The 15,882-nt window shown below is 50.3% G+C and overlaps 2 protein-coding genes across 2 annotated transcripts in view; one reads left to right on the forward strand and one right to left on the reverse strand.

Annotated features, from left to right (window-relative positions):
- Nucleotides 1-15,882, reverse strand: part of LOC131212095 (diencephalon/mesencephalon homeobox protein 1-like) — a 36,887-nt gene that overhangs the window by 3,503 nt on the left and 17,502 nt on the right. The window contains exons 4-7 of the mRNA XM_058205831.1: nucleotides 15,091-15,216; nucleotides 14,813-15,009; nucleotides 14,523-14,732; nucleotides 40-164 (exon numbers count right to left, since the gene is read on the reverse strand). Coding sequence (XP_058061814.1) covers nucleotides 40-164; nucleotides 14,523-14,732; nucleotides 14,813-15,009; nucleotides 15,091-15,216 — 658 coding nt within the window. The remainder of the gene's footprint in view (nucleotides 1-39; nucleotides 165-14,522; nucleotides 14,733-14,812; nucleotides 15,010-15,090; nucleotides 15,217-15,882) is intronic.
- On the forward strand, nucleotides 8,014-9,223 carry LOC131211409 (regucalcin-like). Its single transcript, XM_058204855.1, has 5 exons — nucleotides 8,014-8,071; nucleotides 8,138-8,245; nucleotides 8,317-8,745; nucleotides 8,817-8,955; nucleotides 9,019-9,223. Exons 1-5 carry the CDS (start codon nucleotides 8,017-8,019, stop codon nucleotides 9,221-9,223), a joined length of 936 nt encoding a protein of 311 aa, XP_058060838.1. The 5' UTR covers nucleotides 8,014-8,016.

Genomic DNA, 15,882 nt, shown 5'->3' on the forward strand with positions numbered 1-15,882 from the left:
AAAAAATTCTTTTCATAAACTCGGACAGACAATACTAACCTTTTAGGCTCGGAAACAGTGGCGGATTGAACTGGGAGCTGAGCGATGCCAGGTGCGGCGGCAAGAACAGTGGTGGCGTAGTCCTCGGTTGTCCATTATCGAGCACGGGCCGGAATCCGCCGTTACTGAAATTGGGAAGAGCGTAGAAAAAGGCAACACACTATTAGAGTAAGTTAATTTAAGTGCTTCCAAATCCGAATCGATCGCAAACGCTGCGAAACACGTGCCACCGGGGGGTCCCGGATCAAACTGTCAGTCCATTTCTTTGCCGGTCCCGCCGCGTTTGATCATATTTCATTAGCGCTAATCTTTCTCCAATTATCGAATTAGCGCGCCATCGTAGCTCACAGAACGGAGCACCTTTCAAGGAGCGGCGCCCAAAAAATGATCACCTCAATCCCCGTGAGGAGACGCGGGTTGGGGCGCACGGCGCACTAACTTTGAGCGCCAAAAATTACGTCAATTACGCCGAGAAGAGTCGGGAAATGGGCGGTGGGGCAAATTAACTTTCACCTGCCACGCGCGCGGTGGGAACATAAATTGGTGGAATTTATAATTCAGCCGGGGGCCTCAACATTCGGTACCGGAAAGTCTGTAAACCTTGGGTCAGCATTTTAAGAGGAGCGCTTCTTTGATATTCTTTTGAAATTCAAATTCGCCAACGGTGAACGCCAAATGAAATGAAACCGGAACGCCGCAGCCACAGCGACCGGCTCCCGAGGAGCAGGTTTGGGAAGTTTAATCTTCTGTGGCAATATTAGTGTTTGGTTACGTGATTTAGCGCACCGACACGCGAACGATTCCTGCAGAGGGTGCAGAGAACCTACCTTCACCGGGGGTCGGTGTCGGTAGATTTCGAACCACCGAGGAGTGCTGCTCAAGCTTTTTGATGTAATTTGCGCTGTTTAATTTGCTAATTCTTATCTCAAACACGGCCACCAACGGTACGGCGGGTTGCAAAAGTTACACCAGGGTTTGCGGAAAAAATGGCGCCGTTCGGTCGGGTGGCGATTCAATTACGCTGCTTGTGAGTGATTCCTTTGCTCTGGTACTGTAAATTAATTTTCACTCTCACAACCCGTGCCCGGAAAGCTCTTCCCGGGTTGCGACCGTGGCGAATGGAAATCCGATTCGGCCGCAAGCAGCTAGCTCAGCAGTGATGACGGCGAAGACCGGCTCTTAATTATCAAACAAAGTTCCAATCTAATTATCGTGCATGAGTGATGCCAATTAAATGGCAAGCGGCTTCAACGTCAAGCAACCCCGGCCAACATCTGGCTGTCTGCATCCTGCACGGGCCGGTGAAGTGAGAGCGTTTCATCACCTTCACAGCATCTACGGGGACTTATCGATGGCCGGACACCGACGGTGTTGCTGATGCTCGGTGAAGCTGATCAATATTGCAGTAAAACCGGCCCAACCCATCCCCATCCGCTCGGGTGGGTCAGCTCGTCGTCGGTGATTTGGTTAATTGCATTTTAAATCCTTTCTCCACGCCGAGTCCGAGAGGTGGTCGGAGTCGGAGTTTGAAGAAGTTTCTCACTGTCCGGTTTGGTTTTTGGGAAGCAAAGTCTTCGAACCCCAGCAAGACCATTGCCTAATGGGTTCCGGGGAAGTTTGGCTTGCTTGCTTGTCAGCATCCGGCCCAGGATCCCCAGGTTGTTGCTCCGGTTTAGCATTTCGATCCGATTTGTCCGACACGGCTTGACCGTTCGCACCGTGGAGCTGGAAATCAAATTAGCTAAAACACGTGTTTTAGCTCGGCTGTGCTAGGGTTGCTTGGATTTGTGCCGTTACTGACACGTCTAGCACGGTTGGGAGTGAGCACCAGGCATCCGACGGTCGAAGAAAGCAGCCTCCGGGGTATCCGAGACTCTCATGTAAATAATGAAATGGGAAATCAAACTCACCTTCCCGACGCCCGACGGTGAAAATTATTAATTCAATAAAGCTCACGATTGCATCACTTTCTTCCCTTCTCTCTCTCGCGCGCGCTCTCTCTATTTCTCTCCTTTTGAAATATATGTTGGGGCGTGCTGTATGGGTGTTTCCGCTCGGATCTGAACCGATTTTCATTAGGGAAAGAGCCTACGGCCTGGTCCCGGCTCCGGCCGGTCTTAGGGCTTCGTGAACGCGTGAAGGAATTATCCATAAAGGAAAGCCGCAGCGGCGTAGCGAGGCGTAATCGGGACGGGATGGAAATGTTAAGCCACCACGGACTGTGTATGTATGTAAAGCATATTTACAGTAAACATCAAACGCATAATCAGTTAAATAATTAATCAAATAACGCGCCAACCGACCGACCTCGGTGGCGCCTTTCGATTGGTGTCCAACACGAAGGAGTTGACTTCCATTTATTGGCTGCGTCGTCTCAAACTCATCTGTTGACCCGGGACTGTTCTGTTTAGTTGCGTAATAAAATGGAAAAGAAAGAACGGCCACCCTTTTCGGGAACAGAGCACGGAGCATAGCGGTTCGGCGCATTCCCACGGCACGCGAAGAGCGAATCGCCATCGTCAATCGAATTGAGCACTTATGCAAAACAACATAGATGAAAATAAATTAATTAACGCCAATTAAGCCCCATAAGTTGGAATGCTTACTAATTGATCCGTCAACTGAATCGCTCAATTGTGTCCTGTGCGTTACCGGCCCCAGGGAACGGAACGAAATTTCACGCCCGCGGCCGGGACACCGGGATCTTGACACCGTGCGTGAGTGAAATGCATGCATTTGTAAGATAATCAACTGAACGGGGCCGCGCTTCACGAGCATTCAAATAGCCCTCCCGTTCGGTGCGCCTAATTCGGATGATGAACAAATTTTATTAGTCATAATTAAGATTAATTAGTTCACTGTGGACCACGCGGATCGTGGCTGGCTCCGGTTTACGGCCCAACCCAAACGAGGACATTGGATCACCGGGGAGAAAGACAATCAATACGACGGCGATCGTCACGATCGTCGCCAAGGCGCAGGCCCATCTTCCAGACACGCACTCCGCGTCACGTCTCGGCACTTGGTAGCAACCGCCTTGGGCGTCGCTATCGAATTGATTTGAATAAATGTGAATACAATTTAATTTACGAATCACTTGAGCTAATCAAGCGGCCGGCCCGGCAAAAGTGGCGAAACTTCGTTCCGGTGGCCACTAGCGGTTGGTTACGAACAGCGAACGACGGGTGACATGCTGGGCCAACATGAAACCGTACCCCAAATCATCATCGTCGTTGATGATCGATCATTTGGCGACAATCAGCAGGAATTAGGTTGGAAAATAATATAGGAACGACTGCGGTGCTGACCCACCAAAGCTCATTAATCTTGATCTACCACGTTGGGCGTTGTTATCGAGGTTTGTTTTTGGAGATTAATGATCGAAGCCCGAATCAGGTCATTGTACAATTTAAGGTTGAACTTTTTTGTTTTAAATATTTTCTTCAGACAAAAAGATGTCGAATACATTCTCGTAACAACATATACTGTTGGTGAGACACAAAACTGCGGCCCGATTCGAATCGGCCATTCTGCTAAGAGCAACGCGATGTTTGAATAATTGATCGAGTTTGCTTTCCTTTTTCTCCCCAAAAAGGCATTGGTTCATCGGAAAATCGGATTCCTTGCCAGTGCCCCACTCATCGGCACGCGGGCCTTTTCCTTCCGTTCCGTGCACTTAATCCGAACCCGAAGGCTTCGCTCCCCGGGAACATGTCCCGGTATCTGAATTCTTAAAATTCATAATTCGTTTCTCCGTTTCGCCACTCCCATCGCAACACAGGACGGGACAGTGGCCCTCGGTCCCCGGTTCTCCTTCGTTTGAATATCGTTTTAGCAAATTATCCCCGATATAATATTAAAGAGGAAAAATGTTCACTCCGGTTGCGGCCATTTCTTTTTCCCATTTTCTCGATCCACCGTTTCGGGGGCCTGCCCGGGCTCGGGGCCGACATTGTTGCGTAAAAATTACGGTAATAACAAACACAAGTGGAATAAAATAAGCTCCTGGAGCGGCAAAGTGGCATCCTCGAAAATGCTCTGCGAAATGGAAAAACAAGACCTTTCCCAGCTCGTCGTCGTCGCATCCGAGCCGGGGGAAGAATGAGAAAAAAGCATTCCAAATGATAAAAATGTATTCATTCGGATTATGATTTTATGCCGGGTGCCTTTCGCCGGCACTCCGCATTGCAATATTCATAAGACTCCCGCCAGGAGCGGATCTCCGAGGGAACGAGCAGCGGCCAACGTTTGCGGAAAGGATACGGACTGGTTTCATCTTTTATTTTTTCATAATTCTTTTCAGTGGTCTAATGCCCACTTCTCGTCGTCTCGTCGCGAAAATGCCCCGCTACTTCTACGGGGTTCTGCCGCGTACATTTGTCCACTCCGCCGTGCGGAAGTACGAGTTCTCTTTCCTCCCCCACAACCGGGAAAACTCGTAATCAACTCCGCCCACTTTCGGGCAAACCAATTTGGCGACGTGTTGGTACCGTTTGCTTTTATCATTCGCCATTCGAACGTCCGTCACACAGACAAACGAAAGCCGAAGAAGGAAAACTGCGAACCGGACCGAGGGACATTTGTCTCTCGATTTTATGTTTCATTTCCGGGTGTTCCATTGTTGGCCATTGTCTTTGTCTTTTCCATGATTCAATTTACGGGTGTTCTTCATACTGTCTGCGCAACATTCGACAGTGGCTATTGACTGAAACTGAGTGTTTCCTGCGAGGTAGAAAACATTTTTCTAATGGCTCTATTGTTTAAGATTACCCCTTTTTTATACTCTTTCTTTATAAAGTCACCAAGATCGCTATATAAGGTTGCCAAGATACAAAAAAAAAAGAATTTGTAACACCTTCTAATTAGAAGCCTGATTAGTTCTAATATCTTAATAGCTGGATGTGCAGGAATTCTTTTAAACAAAGGTTAACAAGACAGTTGCCTTACACTTCTAATTAAGATACGAAAAAAGTTATGCAACAAGGGAACATACCAAACAAGAGGCATATTTGTGCATTTCGGATTGCATACCCGAAGGCGTATTTCGTGTCGTAAGTGGTGCTGTGTAGATTGCCTACTTTTAGGTGAACTTCATAGGTAACATTTTTGAGCTATCCGATACACCAGAAGGTATGCAGTTGCATAAGATTAATTGTTTTACTTTTTCCATATTATACCTTTAAAAATTCGTAAACTTTTTCATGGTGCTATAAAAGGTTTCTTACGCCCTTAGTTTACTTCCGACGCATTTGCAGCGACGGGTCACGCGGACAAGCCACGTCGTCGTCGTCGTCGTTGTCGAAGAAGAAAACCTAAAAACAATTTAGCCACCGTGGCCTTCACCATTCGGTTTACCGTTTTTATTGGCCAAAATTCACTTAGCCCCAGGCCGTCGCACTCTCCTCGCGCTCCCATCACTTCAAACCGGCACGATTACCACCGTTACACTAGTACTCCGGTTCCGTGGTTCCGGTGCGAGTATTGCGAGGAAATTCGTGGTTTATTGCGGGAGCTAGCATGTAAAAACTCGCGCGAAGTGCATTAAAATGAGCTAAACTGAGTTTTATTTCATTTGGGCGGTTAAAAATGGATGATTTCAGCCCCGGCGAATCAGCCCGGAGCCACCGAGCCGAACACGAGCGCGGAGATAAAACGGGAAGCGCGAGCCACAGTAATGCTGGCAATTTACTAATTCACGATGTGAAAGTGATGTTTGTGACACCCCGGGCACCCGGTGCTCCCGGATGCGCTCCGTCCGTTGGTGAAGCGTTTCCGGTGGTGAGCCAAAGATCCGACGAGAATTCCCCACGTGAATTGTAAATACGCGCGACTTCCGTCCCGGGAGAAGCATCAGCCGAGAGCCGCCCACCAAGGAACCTCGCGTCGCTTCGTGCCCTTTTTCCCGTTCTTTCGTCGGCTGTCTCCAGCGAATGGAGCTTATGTCAGTCATCTCGTGTCCCAGCGTATACCGTATGTATTAGTGGGCCACTCGTTCGGTGATCCTTCGTAGATGTGGATCCTTTTCTCGAGCGGGCCGCGGGGGAGTGAAAAATGCAAATTACATCTCATAAAGTATGATGATGATAAAATTTTATTTCATCAAAACGCAGCGCACCGCGGTCTGCGCCATCGGTGGCGGTGGACGGAAAAGCGAACGAAAGGCGGAAAACCCTGGCAAATAAAATAAAGAAAATGGCTCCGTAATGCTCTCCGGTTCGCTCCGGTTTTACGATGGCCCAAAATTTTCTGGCCCCGCGCCCGTATACATTTCCCGCTAACGGTGGAGTGAGCGTGAAGTATCGCCCTGTTGGGTGTCCCAAAAACACTCACCGCAAAAAAAAACTAAAAGCCACAAAATTCAAATCAAAATTGCAATCCGGGGTGCCGGAAGCCAAACGTGAGGCGACCGAATTGAAATGCAATCGAATAAAAAGTCGTTAAGTTTACGGCTCACGGCAAAAGGTACGGCTGGCGGCGACCGGCGATGAAAGTTTCGAGCATAAATTAGCATACCCAACGTGGGTAATTATTGCATTTTGGGTAAGTAAGTGAAACCAACGCACATATTAATCAGTGATTTTTTGATCTCGGAGCACCGGGCGGGTGATATGGGTTCGTGTCCCTGTTTTTACCTACCAGGACCGTTCCACCATGTTGCTCCATATTACATAGACCTGGTACCGATAATTGAATCTGAACCACTTTCAGAGCGGCCCGGACCCCGGGTGGCCGTTCACCCGGCAATGAGATTGTCTCTGTAATGAAGGCACGGGGCTCATGATTTATGCAGAGCGCAAATTACTTTTCCAGCAAAAGGGAATCAATTATCAGACAACATCAAACGATGCGATATGTTGATGTGATTTCGGTGAACGGCGGCCAGAGCCGAATCGTCACCGCACCGTTGTCGGCTCGGATTTAAAAGTTGGCAAATGTTGGGGCCATTTTTGGTGTGCTAATTTAGGGGGCTGTTAATGAACAAATTTTTAACAAAATTTAACATGCCAAGTGTGTCGTCAACATGAATATTAATTAATGGTTCTGTATTACATTACATTTTACAGAGAATTTACATAGGTTTTAAATTGCGCAATTCAACGATTGAAGTGGAATGTCAGTACGGTGATACACGGTTCATTGCACTGATAGTCCGACTTTAATAAAAATCACATCAAATCTACTGTTTGCGTAAACACCATAATTTAATTCCACTCTGTAATGCTATAAAATGAATCAATTAACCTCACGTAAACAAACATCTTAGAGGCACGCCGCACAGGCTCATTATATAACGGCTGGCGGCCCTTGAACTTGATCTTGGTAGTGGCCAAATGGTGGTCATAAAATGAATTACGATTGTTTCATTGCGAGTGCGGCTGCCAGCGTAATCTTGGCTACCGACACCGACACTACCAAAAGGCGGCTGCTCACCGGTCTCGGCGTAGATATTGATTTTCGTTTCAAAAAACAACCGTTTCTTTCAATGCAACCTTATCACACGTTGTCTCGAACACAGCCCAATGTAATCCCCCCAAAAAAAACCTCAACAGCCTCACTATCAACGGACGTGTGTTGCTGGGAAGATTTGAATGCCTATCACCTAGCTCCGGAACGAGGAGCTAAGAAAAAAATCCTAAACCTGTACGGCTCAGTGCTCCGTGGACTCCGCTATCTGCCATTCCGTAACCCGACACGCCCGAAATCCGTTCCCAGTCATTCTGCCGGATTTGGGCTCCGTATAGCCGATCGATAAGCACACAGCACATCCTTTAATGTCTTTTCTTGAGCCGAAACTTGATAACGCGTCAACTTTACTCGGTTCACCGTGCAGCGTTACTGATAACGGTAGCCGAAGCAACTGACAGCATCGCCCGTAACGCTCCGAGCCTCCCCTGTGAGGTATAAAAGTAAACACTCGAAGAAGGCCAACGGTTTATTCGATCGTAGCAACCTGCTGGCAACAAGACCGTCTTCGCGATGTCCTCGTACAAGGTTGAACAGCTGCCGTCGCCACTGTCCGTGCTCGGTGAAGGTGCGTGCCAGAGATTGTGCTGGGTTTTCGCTGCCATTGTAATAATTGTGCTTCCTTTTCGGGTAGGTCCTCACTGGGACGTGGAACGCCAGAGTCTGTACTACAACGATATCTACGGCGGATCCATCCATCGCTATGACTACGCGGAGAACAAGACCTACAACGCAACCATCGGTAAGTGACGTGTCCCGTTTTTGGTGTGCCGTGTGCTTAACTTTCAAAATGTGATCTTCGTGATCCACCAGAGGGTTTCCCGGTGATCGGATTCATCGTGCCGGTGAAGGGCAACGATCGTCACTTTCTTATCGGCACCTTCCGCACGCTGACGCTGATCGATTGGGATGGCCGCTCGGAGACGGCCACTTTCGTGCGAACGGTCGGCGAGGTCGAACCGGACATGCCAGACAACCGGTTCAACGATGGGAAGGTTGATAGCAAGGGCCGTCTCTACGCCGGTACGATGCGGTTGGAAGCCAAGGGTGATATCTTCGAGATGCGCCTCGGTACCTTTTATCGTTATGACGCCACCGATGGTGGCCAGTTCGTAACGCTCAAGAAGAGCATCGGTGTCTCGAACGGACTGTGCTGGAATGCGGCCGGTGACCGGTTGTACTACATCGATTCGTGCGATCTGGACGTGAAGGAGCACCAAGTGGACGGGAATGGCGATCTGTGTAAGTTTTGCGACCATCCTGTGATTGATTTGGTGACCCCCAGAGTTTGTTGTTTGTTTATCGATCCTCAGCCAACGGGCGCGTCGTCGTGGACTTCCGTGTTGACGGCGAGCGACCACCGTTCGTTCCGGACGGTATGACCATCGATACGGAAGGATCGCTGTACGTCGCCACCTTCGGTGGTTCCACCGTGTACAAGGTCAACTCCACGTGAGTAACGGTGTTTAGGTGGTCCGCCAGGTCCGATTCTACAGCGCTTCTTGTTGTTTACAGCACGGGTAAGGTGGAACTGGAGATTAAGCTGCCGTGCGAACAGGTGACATCGGCGGCATTCGGTGGCCCCAATTTGGACATCCTCTACGTGACGACATCGGCGAAGGAATTCAAATCGCCACAACCGGCCCCGGCCGGAGCGCTCTTCAAGGTGACCGGACTCGGCGTCAAGGGAACTCCCATGCACTCCGTCGCGTTGGACTAGAGTTTTGTTTTTTTTGTGTAGAAAATAAAGCGACTAAACTACCCGGAGTCGATTTGTGAAACGCGGTCACAAGATGTTTACACGAGGCCATGTTTTACATGGCTCGGGGCAACGCAAGGGCGCATCCAGATGAGCAAACAGCGAAGCCAGCGCAAAAAGTGTAACATATTGAGCGGACTAATCACTTCGGGGCACCACCGCAAGCCCGTGGTGACACCTCGAGGGCATGATCCGGATTCCGTGAACTCCCAGCCGTGCAATATGAGACGCTTAAATGTTAATCATGTAAATAGAACGGCCTACCGAAGACCGGCGCCCACCAGGGACCGGGGCACCTCGGCCCAGATTGCCCCTCGGCGGGCAGGCAGGCAGGCAGCAACCCGTTCCCCGTGACCAGCCCAGGGCACCCTTCAATTACTTGGAGAGCGTGCGGTAATGACTTCGGAAACCGCAGGCGGTTCCATGTTGCCATTGTGTGTGCGGCGAACTCGAAGTGTATTTTTTAACTGTTACCATTATTCCGCACTTTATCCGGGTTATTAGGGGTTGCCCGTTTGCTACCCCCGTTTTCCAGCACTCGGACCGGATGCACTTCTTCGCCGCGCGTTTTTTCCGGTTTCGGGCGCCTTCCTTTTTATGCTTCTCCATTCGGTGACCTCGATGCGGAACGGACGGTCACATAAAAAAGGGAGGGCACAACAAAGCGCATTTCGCACCCGAAAACAGCATTAACAGCGGTTTCTGCGCTCCGTGAGAGTCGGGCGAGAGCATAAAAAAGAAGTGCGGCCCGAGAATGATAAATGCTTCGTCCTGGCCGTGGAGTGAGCCGAGCATCTTTATGCAGCAAAAGACGGGCCAAAGGTTGGCCCTAAAACGCCACACAAAGGAGGAGGGTTAAATGGAGCGTTCAATGGCCAAATGCATGCCACCGGAAGGAGGGACCGGTTCATTAGGGGTGGTGGTGCAGCGTGTCGCCGCGCGTGTGCCCCGCGCTCGGAGGGTGCTGGATCGTCCTTTAGCCAATTGTTGTTGATTTTTTGTCTCCGACTTCGAGGGACCCTCTTGGAATCCGCAGTCCTGGTTGTTTGTTGAGTGGGATTACGGTTTGTAGGTTTGAGTTGACAATTTAGATCATCCTCGGGAGGGGAGGGAGCGTGAGCCAACCTTCGCGAGGACCTCGGCCGAGATTTGGTGCAGAAATTAAGTTGGCCCCTTGCAGGTCGTGAGCAAACTGCTGATGTCATTAGCAAGTGCCACCGGGCCGGCGGCGACGATGATGATGTTGTTGGTCCTCTTGGCGGACGACGTCCTAAGAAGCGTGCCGTTTCCGGTTTCCGGTTCCGAGCCCCTCCTAGCGCAATCGAACGATGCGGCGGACGACACCGAAAACAAACCATCGGACCCTTTGCGTTTGTGTGCGGAAAACGCGTCTACGCCCTTGCGATTCCAACAGGACACTCTTGCTGGTTCTCCCTGCCAAGCAACCGAATTGGGTGTTTTATTGCCATTTGATGAGACTGCAATTGATAACATCATTTAGGTAATGTGCTCGCCGGACAGTGTGCCCGTTGGTATGATTGGTTTCGATTGTTGTGATTTGATTTACTTTACAGCACTTTATTGCGTAACGGAAAAGTGCAGCGCAAAACCGAGGGAAGGATCTCGAATCGAAGAACAGGCCCCAAAAGACATCAATTATCAGACCTAACACCAGTCTTTTAATCTACGATTAAATCACGGCCATAATATTAGCAATCGCGCGAAGGTCCAACATCAGCCCCCCACAAAATTGTTCTATCAAAAAGCATAAATTTAAATCTCAATCGAATCAATCTCAGAGCACACTTAGTGACGCCCGTTGTCAGTCGCGAAAAATGTCAAACATCGGCATTCGTGCATCGGCGTAATTCAATCACCGCACCGCTACACCAATTTTCTGCACCGGCGCACGATTCGAGCCACTCCAAATCAAACCCCGGCTCAATAATGTGGCCCGGATTTCAACCCGGCCCCCAATGGGATGGGACCCTCCGTCTGGGCGCCTCCGAAGACGATGATGCAACGCTGGGGCAGCCAATCAAAGCCCCCCGGAGACCGGCCCCCCTCTGGGTTGCTCGGGGCGGGAGTGATCCTAATTGAATCTCCCCGGTAGAAATTGTCCCCAGAAACCCCATATCCTTGGCTAGTGCCGTGCTACCACCAAGCAGTCACCGTTGCATAAGTACGCTGGGGAGCGCAGCTCTGTGATGGGAGTTCTGAGCTGAGCGTCGTCGTCTTTGTCTTGATTCGAAAATGTGCAAAAAGAAAGCTCTCAACGCAATACGGATTGTAGCAAAGAGAGGGAAGAAACTACTGCCTGTATGAGAGAGAGAGAGAGAGAGAGAGAGAGTGCCAAGAAAGAATCTCGGAACACTTTTCCCGTGAATCCTCTTAACCTGCCCCGTACTTTCTCCATGGAGGAACATTAGCATTCGGTGTTCAAGAGCAGAGTGCTGCTTCAAGAGTTTCATGAAACTTTAAAGTACCGCTCCATAAGACGTTTCCATTCCCTCTGGTGGGTAGCAAGAGAAAAAAAATGTAAAAAAAAATCGAGCGAACAAAGTGGCAGAGCATTAGAAAATATGAAAATGCATAAAGATCCTTGACAGCAGCGGCGGTTCCCGGGAGGGAAAAGTCCTACCCACCGGGTCCTGGGAAAGGATATTACGTTACGCTTGTCAAAATCAACTTAAATCAAGTCTCCGCCACCGGCACACCCCGGGGCTGCTTTGCTGACCCCGGGACTCTCAAGGACGAGCCCGCCGACAAAGGGTTGAGAGCGTTGGCCAACACAACACGGTCGATACACTCGAGAGTGGTCCCGGCACTGAGAAAGATCCATATTGAAGTCCGATGTCCTTCGAGTGGCCAGGCAAGCTATTAACCTGACATTTTATGTTCTATCAAAATCGAGTTCCAAATGGTGCATGATTTTCTTGAGAGTTCATTGAAATCAGAGAACTCATATCTAGTGCCCAATCTAGTGGCCTAATCTACGTTCGCAGGAAAAGTCGACCATCGAGGACATTCCGTAATCTCGGACAGAAATTAAACTAATCAAACAACGGCCGCAAAACTAACACCAAATTTCATCGGGCCGCGCACACGGTGCCCATTGTTTGCCTGAAACACAATTTAACAATGACGTACTCAATTTCGAGCACCATCCGGCGGCAGCTAATCGTTTTGGTGAATTGTTTCGTTCGGCTCCCCAACAAAAAAAAAAACACGCTCACACGATCTGCCGGCGGGTTTTAGTTCCGCTCGATCTCCTGTGCTAATATTGGAACACCATCTGTTTACCTTCCTGGCGAACTTCCTGGATCCGCCGGGCGCCATCGCTCGGGTCCGCCGAGGATTGCCGTCAAAATTTCCCGAACCAACCGAGCCGGGCCGGGCGGCAACCCCCCAAAGGACGCTGCCGCCGGTCGGAACTTTAGTACCGTGAGCGCTTATGTTGGACGGTCTATTGCACACGCATGCATGGGCCATGGACCCATCTTCCGGACGCTGCTGTGGATGCTTTTCCGCCTTTTTAAACCTATTTGCCCAATGCTTTATGGCCGCCCCCCGCCTAATTGCCCGGTCTGCCGCCGGTGTGTGGGGGACGAAATTTAATTTGCGGAAAATTGCTTTTCCGAAAGGTAAATAATTGTTTTGCGTTCGGGCGCTGCGAGACGGTCTGCCCGTCTGTCGGTTGGAGTTTTCTTTCGGGTGGCAAGACCCGCATTGGTCCATTGCTTTAAGCAGTTTTCGATATCAAATCGATTTCCTGTCCAACTTCTCAGAAGTAGCAAACTTTCGATGCTGGCCGAGTAACGGCCTTTGGTGTGAAACCTTTTTTTCCCTGGACATAAGTGGGTGAGTTTAACAAAAATAAACCAACCCTATTAAAGGGAACCCCCAGTGTTTGTCGCTGTTAAAAAACACATCCCCGTAATGAGGGCTTTAAGGTACTGAGCCAAGCTTCGTGCGGTCAAAGGCCTTTAATGTGTTAAAACGAGGTGAACGTTGTTTTGTCCCTGTAACGCCCTTCGCGTTGGGTCGTTGTAAGTAGCGCGATGACGTCTAAATGTCACCGGGAATCCCCGCTGGGGACCCCAGATCCCTTTTCGGCAATGTCAAGTACGCATGATATCCTTTCTGTGCCCTGCACGAACCCTCCTCGACCGTGTATGGCACAATTAACGACAATATTTGGCAAATGTTATTCCAAAACTCCGCACCAAACACTGCGTGGTGCGGCCTTTGTTTCCCGGACCCCCTCCCCGGACCACGACGGGCTGACGGCGCTGGATGACGTGAATGACTTCCGACACACCGGCACGACCCGCCGTGCGTGACACGTGCTGTGCGCGAAAGATCTTAATTGCATTACGGCGAGCCCCGAAACCGGACCGGAAACTCGGATAAGGACCGGGAACACAGGAAGGAAGGCACTCTTCCCGGTGTTTCCTTTCGAGCTAAATTGTGCGCATCGTGACGTGACGTGGTCGTAGTTATTCCTTGCACATTCACATTCGGAACACCAGTCGGGCTCGGGATACTCGGGAGCATCGTGATTGCTGCCGCTGATGATGTCTTAATTATCCGATCGTTTTGCATGCGGGGGAGCGATCGAAGGCCCGAGCAAAACGGTGGCGGTTTGTTTGCGTAAGTCAGTGTCACGGCACGGCACGGCCCGGCACGTGTACCGATCTTTGTTTCCCCTTCAAACGGGGAAGGTCCTTTTCACTGAGCAGCGGACAAAAGCGTGCGCCCGTTGGACAAACAAATCAACGGGACGCTGAAGCTGAAGTCACCGTTTTGGGCGGGCGTTTCGAGGGCGGCTCAAAGCGGGTGGGAAAAAGCGATTAACAAAGCGCGACGAAGGCCAATGTTTATGTCAATTGAATTTCATTCCTTTCATTAGGCAGGTTTATGAACCGAGAATTTGCATTGAATCGAAATGTGCTTGTGAAGTGCCAATGCGATTAGGTTTGTATGATCCTTAGTTCAGCATTATAAAATGGACCTTATGTTGTTTCAAGGACAACAATAACAAAGACCTCGAAAAACTGTAGTATTAATTTCATATCTTTAGGCGTCAATCCAAGTATCTAGCCTCAAGATTGCCTACATTCAGGCGCCTGATTTCCTATACTCAAACATTACGCCAAGTATGCAATAGTAAAATTCACCCGTTAACTTATTATGTTGCCTTGTTATGTCCTTTTCTGTTCACGGCTAAATGAAATTCATTCAAAGATCGATAGCCTACCTTTCGGTGAAGTTCCCGAAGATGTGGCTACTGAAGCTGGGCGTCGTGGTGGCCGTCGACAGGCTGGCGATCGAGCTGCTGGTCACATGGTGCGGCGACTCGCTCGGTGGAGTCCTGGATGTGGTCGTCAGCGAAATTGGACCGCCGACCTCGATCGGTGAATCGGCCGAGGCGGACGGTGCTGGACTCGGCACCGAGTACGGTGCGAATCTGGTGCAATGGAAGTTGGAAGTGATTGGTAACGGAGCTCACGAACTGGCGTTCAATTCGTAATCCTTAGAATTACTCACTTCAGGCCCGGTGACGGTGTTCCGGCACTGTTGGATGCTGAGTGCGAGTGCGTTGAGTTGAGCTGCGTAGAAGAGGAGGGCCGCTCGGGTTCCGAGTCCACGCGCGGACTCATGGGCGGCACGCTCGAGCTGCGCATATCGTCGTCATCGGCATCACCGGTAATGTCCGGACTCGAGTCCCGGCTGTCCGTGTCGAGCTGAAGGGGAGCACGGAATGTCTTGCGTTAGAATTTTAAAGAACATCCAACCCCGCTACCTCGGGAGGTTCCGGGACTTACCTTATCGCCCATCAGCTGCGAGTCGGCCCCGTCCGCACCACCGCCACCGCTGCCGCCCCGTTTGCGCTGTTCCTCCTTCAGCCGCTCGGCCTTACGCCACTTGGCCCGCCGGTTCTGGAACCAGACCTGCAATCAACCGAGGAACAAGCGAAGCGGGCGTCGGAATTAGATTTCGTCGTTCGCAAATTGCTACGGCAAACGTGAGGATCGTGCACGAGCGAGCAGCTCCCGTGGCCACCGTGAGGCCCACGGCAATATGAGGAAATGTGGTGCTTTATGTTATTTTTCAATTCTCCGCCTCCGCGCCACCTGCGGCCCCGAGATCCTGATTCGTTTGCTCTCTTTACCAAATCAGTAGCTTAAATAACGAACCAAATTCAATTCCGGCGGCGAAGACGAAGGAGAAAATTCACTTTGGCCCCCAAAGTCTGCGGACCGGGTGACCCAGGGGTCCAGAGCGCCCCTCACTGCCTACGTTTGACATACTTTTCCCTGGCACTGGGTCTGCCGCTCCCCGTAAACCAATAGAGCGGAGCGCGGGTCTGAAACGTGCTACGAAAATTGGCTGATTGAATTCGAAATACTGCCCCACACACAGACGAGTTCCTTTTGGCTGCCAAAACGAAGGAGTTTTGGATTTTTCCTAGGAGCTTAGAACCAAAACAGTGGGCGAGTGTGTGTTGGTGACGGTATTTCTCCATTTTGTTTCGGTGCACATGCGCCTTAAGAGCCGGGCACTCGTCTCAAGTCCTGTGAGCGTGTGCTTCCTGTGCAAGGAACGGAACCTTCGCG

Source organism: Anopheles bellator, chromosome 2 (genome assembly GCF_943735745.2).
Source record: "Anopheles bellator chromosome 2, idAnoBellAS_SP24_06.2, whole genome shotgun sequence".
Lineage (NCBI taxonomy): Eukaryota > Metazoa > Arthropoda > Insecta > Diptera > Culicidae > Anopheles > Anopheles bellator.

Excerpts from the sequence above, each read along its gene's own strand:
- LOC131211409 (XM_058204855.1), top strand. The coding sequence starts at position 8,017 with ATGTCCTCGTACAAGGTTGAACAGCTGCCGTCGCCACTGTCCGTGCTC. Across the intron at positions 8,072-8,137 it reads ACTGTCCGTGCTCGGTGAAG|GTCCTCACTGGGACGTGGAA; the intron begins GTGCGTGCCAGA and ends CTTTTCGGGTAG. Across the intron at positions 8,956-9,018 it reads GTGTACAAGGTCAACTCCAC|CACGGGTAAGGTGGAACTGG; the intron begins GTGAGTAACGGT and ends TGTTGTTTACAG.